Here is an 8,488-nt window from a genome sequence, read left to right as displayed (position 1 = left end):
CCGTGAACTCATTTGAATTTTAGGCTCTGAGGAGCTTCACTGCAGAGATTAGAATATATTATATGGGTAATGTTTTACACAGAGTGAATAGAGGGGGAAGTCTCTTTCACATATTCACCAATAAAACTGTGAAGAACACTCACATTACGCAGGTCTTCGGGTAATGACTGATCAGGCTGCATCTTACAGATCGCCTTTGCTCTCTTCAACAGCCCTTTGCATTGGTCTGTCAGCTGCACCTTTCTCTGCTCCAGACGGCTGCATTTTTGCTTAAAAAAACCCAAACATGACAAGTAAGCATAAATCTGCGATACAAAACCTCCCGATCCTCAGACGAACAAGCTCCCCATCTAAATACTTACATCAGTGGTCCTCAGCTCAGAGGCACCTTCTCTGCAGTCATTCTCCAGCTTGTTCTTCTCTGCCGTCAGCCCCACCGTCTCCAACGCCAGATGCACCTTCTCCATCGTCAGCTTGGCTCTCAGCTGAAGGTCATGCAGACAAGTGAATAGAAAAAAATGCAATCGTGAAATTATTAAATCGTAGATGTTTTCAATAATATCTGCTATAAAGATGATCTAAAAACAGAGAAGGGCTTAATGCCATTCTACCACAGCTAACACAAGCAATGCAGTCAGGTTCCCTTATTCATACCTTCATTTGGGCCATGAATGCAGTCACTATGGTCACTTTCTCAGCATTTACAGCTGCAATTTTCTCTTTAGTCTCCTCCTCAATCTTTGTCAGGTCAATAATATTCTGCTCCATCTGCTTCAGACTAAACACAGAGACAGATGAGTTTTTGAAATCTCATAACCAAGCTGATGCCTCTGTGAAGATCATTTAAGACATATGACAAAAGTCACTGTTAAGCATTTTGTCCCTTTAAATGAAGCTTACCTGTCCTGTTTGGTACTAATTTTCTGCTCCAGTTGTCGTTTTTTCCCCTTTAGTTCAGAGAGACCCTTCTTCTCTGCCAACAGCTCATTGTCACGGCGGTCCAGTGCGACTGCTTCCTTCTGCAAGGCCTTCATCCGCTCGTCGATGTCTCGCAGCTTTGACTCACAGGACTGGTCGCACAGGAGAATGAAGCACATGTTTAAAAAAAGTTTGCAGAAAACAAGTGAAAAGTAGGTCACCTAAGTTTTACTAAAGTGTGCAGATACACACAAAACTTTTTTTCATCAGTTTTGCATGAAGGGTTTTTGGTAATTTCCCCCTTAAAACAAACCCGGCTCATTTTGCCTGCCTAGTATGGTCCAAATTGCCTAACACTCAAGCAATCAACCCCCTCGATCGGACATGCCCCTCAGTGTTTCAGAGCACATTTATTAACAATTTTAAAACCTAATCTTATACACTTGGTGAATTTTGTTAATCCTTGAGTGGTTTAAAGCACATTTTTCTGTTACATGACAAACTCAAAGCGCACATTTATTACTGCTTTACACGGACTTTAAGCAATATAATATACTGAAATGTCTTGAGGTGCTGCTGTCGTTCCAGCTCTCTTCACACAACTGTTTCCTACCTTCATCTGCTGCTCTAGCTGCCGTTTCTCTTCAGCATCCACAGTGATGGTGAGGTACTGGGAAGGGTGCACCACAGAGTTGCTGGTGCTTATCTTGTTTGAGTAAAAGGACCTTTTGACAGTGTACCTCTCCTCTGTTGTGTACAGCACCTTGAGGTAGGGCTCCTCAATCACCTGAACAAGACAGATCGGGGTCAGTGTCAAAGTCTTTCCACCACAAAAGCAATAAATACAACCAAAGTTAAAAGCGACGGACTCCCAGGAGATTTTGATGTTAAGGAGAACAATGTGGGGTTTTATTAGTTTACATTAAGAAGCTTTTTTTTTTTGAAGACAAGCGTACCGTTTTAATCATGGATTTGGTTCGCTCATTGCCCACTGGCACGTCATGCACCCTGTACTGGTGACAGAGGTAACTCATGACCTCATCGGGGGCGTCAAACATCTCTCGGAGGTAGGTGAAGAACCCAAAACGCCTGAAAGCCAGTAAGAAGAAGTAAAAAGATGCAGCAGATGCACGGATACATCAGGATAAAAAAGAACAACAACAACAACAAAAAAACAATACTGTATCGATTTTTTAAAAACTGAACTAAATTTATTTTCTCTCACCTCAGGGACTCAATATTTCGGGATGGCGGTCGCTTAGAACATGACTCCTCCGGAGCACAGATGGAGTTCACCTTCAAGTTCATCTTGTCACGGACCTGAGGGTCACCACAGATCAAACACATCATTAGCTTCACTAACATTTCTAATCGGATGAAATATTTTCCTCCAAGCAGGCGACGTCGGCAGCCTGCAGCATTCTGACCTCGATCATAAACTTCTCCATGTCGTCTTTCCTCTGGAAAACGAACGCACGGAGGTCGTGGAATGAGATGTGGTTCTCCACATACTTAGCAAAGCGGTGATCCTTCACATTGATCTGTAAAATAGAGAGCGAGTTAACAAAAGTAAACCAATCCAAACACTTAACAAGGAAGTCTTCGTTTATCCTGTGAGATGCAATGTGTTTGGTGTTTGGTAGGGTGGTTCGGTATCACATCATCTGATATAATGCCAGTTATGAATTTTTAAGCGATGGAAAAGTGTCTCATCACACCTCGTGCCACTCTGATGGTGATTCAGCAGCTAAAAAAGGAGCTACTACAACAAACTCCAGCAGAGCACAACATTAAGAAAACTGTTCCCGCTGAAGGTGGAAAGAAACTTGTTTCACCACTTCAGTCAAACAACAGAGACATTTGCAAGTTACACCTGAATTATACTTCTGTGTCAGAGCTACATTATAACTTATGCCATAACCAGAATCCCATTTTAGCCCTAATCACTGAACTGGGAGTTCTGGCAACACTGAATAGGGTGTGTTCATTCTTCCTCTTTTGCACTAAATAGTGCCTGAGCCAATTTAAAGTAGCACCTTGTATACGATATTCAAATGATAAACACACACACTAGTGTTAGGCAACATGCTTACCCTCCCATCAAGGCCCAGCTACACCAGTTCACGTGTTTTGGCACTGCCAACAATTGAACAGTACTTGGAAGAACATTTTCGAGGCCCTGCCATTGTTGCAGAATCACTGTAGTACCTCTCCATCTTCAGAGTAACTCAGAGAGTACCTTAGAAAAATACTTTCTATGCTGCAGTTAGAAAAAGTGAGGTAGAACAGAGTGAACTCTCTGTGAAACTTTTGAGTGACTCAGTCATCATTGAATATGTTAAAAACAGCCATAAAATGCATCCATTGTTTGTATTGTGGTTTAAACATTTAAACTGATTGCGAGTAAACGAGAAGCCCACCCCATTCATCTGTACTATATTTGTCTTGTGAATATCCACCCTAGTGGGTTTTTCTTTTTCTTTGTCTCTTGTAGCTGTAAAATCAGGGCTGGGTGTGGGGAATGTTTTTATTGTTTTTCTCTCTTATCAGAAAACTAAAAATAACGTTTAAGAATTTTCATGAAAAGCACCACATAGGCTACTTTCGTTCTAGTGTCACTGTATATAATGCTGTGTCACTACTATTGCACAATAATGCTGCTGGCACCCTGTGGCAATGCAGTCATGTTCTGAAGGAGCTAGTCTGCCAGCAACGACAGCAGCTTGTTGGGAAAAAAAAGAAAGGAAAATATATTTCATTTTGTTTATACTAATAAATTCAGCTGAGTGCAAGCTGCAATCACTGATAAAACATTATTCAGTTTTTTTATAACATCCGTGAAATATCATGATATAATTCTGAGGCTATATCACCCACCCCTCTTGAAACATTTATAAGCAGTATATGATCATTTAATAAGTGGCTTTTCTCAACTGGAAAACAGAAACATGGCTGAAATTCATCATTAAATATGGAGAAAGAATCGTGGATTTAAATGCTTTTAGATACGAGTTGTTTGTTAAATCGGAACCTGATCTCATGAGTTTGTCTGGGGGTTTTTTTCACTTCTATAATTTAGGGCTGTTGAAAACACATTCGCACACTTCCATCTAAACTGCACGTGAAACATCTGCATAGCTTCTAAATGCTACAGAGAGCGGTTTACGTGCAGCACGTCCTGTCACAGTTCAGTGAAACGCACCACCAGCATCATGGGCTCGTGGACGTTTCCACGAAAGAGTTGCTTGTTCTGTCTGAGCCACTGGAGGGCAGCGTGTGTGTCCCTGTGACGTCCTCGCAGCTTCTCCACTTTGGCATTCATCATGTTGTTCATGTCGTTGAGCTTCTTCTCCAACACTGATAAAGAAAATAGAATAGAATCTACATGTAAAGCTGTTGCACATAATGTGCTTTTGTCAGCGAAATGTGCGCCAAAAGAAAGAAAACAAAAGAAGTCATCTTTGTTTATGCAAATTGTTTTGGGAAGCTCACTTCTAGATTCAGCACAAAGGTTGTCCTTCTCCCTGCGCAGGTCGCCCTTCTCCCCTTCGATCTTGGCTCTCTCCTCCTGAATGCGCCTCAGATCAGCGTTGACGGCGTTGATGCGCGGGGTTACATCCGGCTGGTCGCCAACTTTGGCAAGCTCCGCCTTCAGGTCTTCGATGGTTCTTCTGGTGTTGCTGATTCGCTTCTGGTGGTCTTCCTCCTCCATCTGCTTAAGTCTGCATTTTTGTTTAATATCGTCAATCTGCAGCGAGGAGTGGAGAGAGCAGTCGTGTATTAACAAAAGTCTGCTTTATATCAATTAAGTACAAAGATAAAAAGCACAACGTATTATTAATTTAGTCTGTACCAAATGTACAAACAAAAACACAGCCGCACCTCTTTGTTTTTCCGATCCAGCTGATCTTGTTTCTGTTTGCACTTCAGCGAGGCTTCTTTGATGGCAGCAGTCTGAAAAACAACAACCTCATCTTCACCACCATCATTACAGGACTTGTGAACTGAAATTGCAATATGAACTTATTTTACAGTCTCTAATTCAGAGTTCCTCTACTACACAAGCATCATCATTTATTTATATAGCACTTTAAAAGCACACCTGGTAGACCAAAGTGCTGTACAATACAAATATGCATATAGTAATAAGATAGCAGAAACCAGACATAGCAATAAAATTAATTTTTTAAAAAGTCAGTTACCCACAGAGTTAAAAGCCAGGGAATAAAAATAGGTTTTTAATAAGGACTTAAAAACTGGCACTGATGCAGCCTGTCTAATATGGAGAGGAAGGTTATTCCAAAGCATCGGCGCTGCAACAGAGAACGCTCGGTCTCCTCCAAGTTTCAGCCGTGACTTTGGGACCGAAAGCAGCAACAGCTCAGCTGACCGAAGGGAACGAGTGGGGACGTGGGGCTTCAACAAGTCAAACAAATAAACAGGTGCCAAACCATTTAGAGATTTAAAAACCAATAAAAGAACTTTAAAACGGATTCTAAATTGTATTGAATAAATTTAGAAAAAAATAATGTATCCCTGCATCTGCTCGTGAAACTGGACCCGTTACAGAGTACCAGCCTTTGATTTGTCACCTTATCCTTTATCTGTGCCTCTGTTGGCTTCAGCTGCTCGTCAATCTGTTGGATCTTCTTCACCATGGGTGCCTGGGTCTGCTTCAGGCTTGAAAGCTGCTTTCTGGCCTCGTCGCGCTCCTTCTTCACACCCTCAAGTTCCTTACGGGTGGTCTCGTACTCCTAATATCACAAGGAAACAGAAACAGCTTACACAGTTAATTCGGTTTCTCTCTCCACATGTGCGCTGTGCTCATTTCTCTTGTTTACACTCGACCACTCACCACCCATGGTTTCTTCTTCTCGAGCAACTCGATTACATCCAGATGCCTCTTTTTTTCGTAGTAACGGTTTACATCGTGTTTATTCCTTTCATTTCGCTGCTTGGCTTTCTCCAGGAAGCTTGCTTTCTCCTTCACAACGTTCTACAGAGAAGCAAAGAGCCATGTTGCCGTTACATGTCTTTAAGAGGAGGACAACTTAAAAAACGAACATGAATGAATTTTGTTGCAGTTTTTTCTTCTTATTTCTACCACATCAAACTTTGCCTGTTGGATCACTGGCTTTGAGCTTACCTCCAGTTCTCGTTCTTTATTGCGGAAGTTTTTGAGCTCACAGTGGTATTCATACATCTCTGGTGGGCCCACTGACTTCTCAGTTGCTTCCAGCAACTCAATTTTGGACATCTTGGCAAATTCGCCCACTTTTTCCTGCGTGGGGGGAAAAAGCCAGTAAAACAGTGATGAAACTGTATATTTTTGCATCTGTGCAGCTTTATGTTGCAGATGTATAAACATACCTGAGGTAGAAACTGACAGAGGTTGCTGACTTGGATGCGCAGAGCTTTGACTTCCTCTTCCACTGCCTTCTGGCTGCACTGCCGATCATTCAACATCCACAGAGACTGATTGTTCTCCGCATGTATCTCTCTAAAAATCACCACATTACCACCTCTTTTGTACCTTCAAAAACAAAAACAAAGGCTAGCGTTTAGAGTCATATCACTATGCTGAACATGATAACGCAGGTGATGTAACAACTTCTGGCAAATTTTCATTTCATTTTTGAAAAGATGAGGGTTCAGAATTCAAACTTCTTGTCTGAAAAGATTCATGAAGAATTTCTGAAAACATGTAACGCTAACGGAGCAGTAGAGTAATGTAGCGTGTGGAATGTATTTCACATAACTTACAGTTCAATTTCAACATGGCCTTTTTTGCAACCACGCTTGACATAGAGCCCAACCTTTAAAAAAACAAAGCACCATTCAATAATCATCATCAACAAATGCAGTATCTGCTATGTGAGCTCAATTCAAAGTATCATATTTTGACTGTTAAAGGGGCGGGGAGATGAAACAACAGTACATGCGCTGCAACAGAGCAATGAAAGATTTTCATAGAGGCATGCTTATCACCACTTACAGCTTGTTTACCAGTCTGCTAACATTATGTTTATTTGCTGGTCTTTTGAAAAGAAAACAAATCAGAAATATGTTTGGAGTGCATCAATCAATGACTTGCATTGCTCTGTGGCTTACCTTATCACCTCTGCCAAGAACAGCTGTCTTGCCAGCCAGACACAGACAGATGGCACACACAATGCTGGACTTTCCAGTACCATTGGCCCCGACAATCATGTTCAGATTAGGTCCAGGATGCACCACAGAGTAGTCGTACGTTCTGTGAGTACAAGGTAGACATTCAGGGGTTTCCTGCAGTGTTTTAGAGCAAAGATGCTCCATCTCGCCTAAAATAATTGCAATCTACACTAACAGTGCAAATGAACGTAATAACATAAAAGTGGCAATACTGCTATCTTACACTTCAAATGGCTGTCTGTTAGTGAGACCTGAAGTTTCCCACATACGGTACCTGTTCATCTGGTCATACTGCTTAAGCATTTGTGACAGGCAGACTCACAGTGAAATACTTATTTACAACCACTCTTATCCCTGCACAGTTACTGCAATTTTGGAGGCTGGTTGACAATAATACAAATATGTATTACAGATCAACTAGTTAATAAATGTAGAATAGTCTGTATAGCAATGAATGTTTACTTAGTCTGCCATAATTTTCATTTTAAAAAACTTACAGGCAGGTATGGATGACAGTAAGATGAAAATTTATACCAGTAACTGACTCTTGGTTAGTTTTCTGAGTGGAAAAGAAGCTCTGAACAGGTTATCAATATCTACTTATCATCTCTGAGTGTGAACATGGTTTAGAAACAGACTGAAAAAAGGGGATGCATGTAAATCGCTGTTAAGCTCCACTGCCTTTTTATACAGAATTTGTAAGACTGGGGGTACAGGATTTTTATTGACTGGCTGGATTTGGCACTTTGCTTTAAGCTAGAGCTGCCTGTGATTCTCATCCCCTTGAAGTAGAAAGCAATGGAAACAGGCGTAATGATAACGAGTTCTTAATGGGGAACCCCTTCTTTAATATATCGAGTCTATTTTAACACCCGCCTTGAATGTGACCCCTTAAATCGTACAATTAGATAGGAAAGCTCACTAAAATACCTCATTTGGACTTAACTGTAGCTGCTGGACCATATAGTCGGTCTGTAGCAGCTTCCATCAGTGGGTCTACGACCTGCTCGTGTTTACAGGGCTCAGGGTTTAACTTTTAATTGCAAACTGGTGGAAAAATGTTAGCATATATGCTATCTAGGTCATCTGGCTGTAGCTATCAGCAGGTAAATCGGGGTGTTCCGGCAGTTTCACTTTACAGACGTTGACCGCTGTCAACTGGGGAGCAGCAACTTACAGGAAGTTCTTCATGGTGATCCGAAGTATGGATCCCTCCACAAATCGACCCTCCCCCTCGAGTCCCACGTCCTGACTGTCCGTGAAAATGCTCGATAAGCTTTTACTCGAAGTTTGTGAGCTGCTGTTAATGTGACTGAGCCTCTGCCGCTTGCTGGGCTCGGCCATGGTGACTGTCACTACCCGATCCGTACCGGAAACCCGATCGGTACCCCGCATGCGC

The 8,488-nt window shown here is 41.8% G+C and overlaps 1 protein-coding gene across 1 annotated transcript in view; it reads right to left on the bottom strand.

Annotated features, from left to right (window-relative positions):
• The window catches only part of smc5 (structural maintenance of chromosomes 5), an 11,396-nt gene extending 2,923 nt beyond the window's left edge, over positions 1-8,473 (bottom strand). The window contains exons 1-18 of the mRNA XM_013908057.1: positions 8,267-8,473; positions 7,030-7,171; positions 6,682-6,734; positions 6,289-6,451; positions 6,065-6,199; positions 5,774-5,914; positions 5,511-5,672; positions 4,801-4,872; positions 4,411-4,666; positions 4,121-4,275; positions 2,346-2,459; positions 2,144-2,238; positions 1,875-2,007; positions 1,532-1,705; positions 901-1,070; positions 655-778; positions 363-485; positions 144-269 (exon numbers count right to left, since the gene is read on the bottom strand). Of these exons, the coding sequence (XP_013763511.1) occupies positions 144-269; positions 363-485; positions 655-778; positions 901-1,070; positions 1,532-1,705; positions 1,875-2,007; positions 2,144-2,238; positions 2,346-2,459; positions 4,121-4,275; positions 4,411-4,666; positions 4,801-4,872; positions 5,511-5,672; positions 5,774-5,914; positions 6,065-6,199; positions 6,289-6,451; positions 6,682-6,734; positions 7,030-7,171; positions 8,267-8,433 (2,505 nt within the window). The 5' untranslated portion in view covers positions 8,434-8,473. The remainder of the gene's footprint in view (positions 1-143; positions 270-362; positions 486-654; positions 779-900; positions 1,071-1,531; positions 1,706-1,874; positions 2,008-2,143; positions 2,239-2,345; positions 2,460-4,120; positions 4,276-4,410; positions 4,667-4,800; positions 4,873-5,510; positions 5,673-5,773; positions 5,915-6,064; positions 6,200-6,288; positions 6,452-6,681; positions 6,735-7,029; positions 7,172-8,266) is intronic.
• Positions 8,474-8,488: the final 15 nt, after the last annotated feature.

This window comes from Pundamilia nyererei, unplaced genomic scaffold (genome assembly GCF_000239375.1).
Source record: "Pundamilia nyererei isolate P.nyererei 1_Seehausen unplaced genomic scaffold, PunNye1.0 scaffold01025, whole genome shotgun sequence".
NCBI lineage: Eukaryota > Metazoa > Chordata > Actinopteri > Cichliformes > Cichlidae > Pundamilia > Pundamilia nyererei.
Note: the sequence above shows the minus strand (reverse complement) of the source record. Positions and strands in the feature narration are given on the sequence as shown.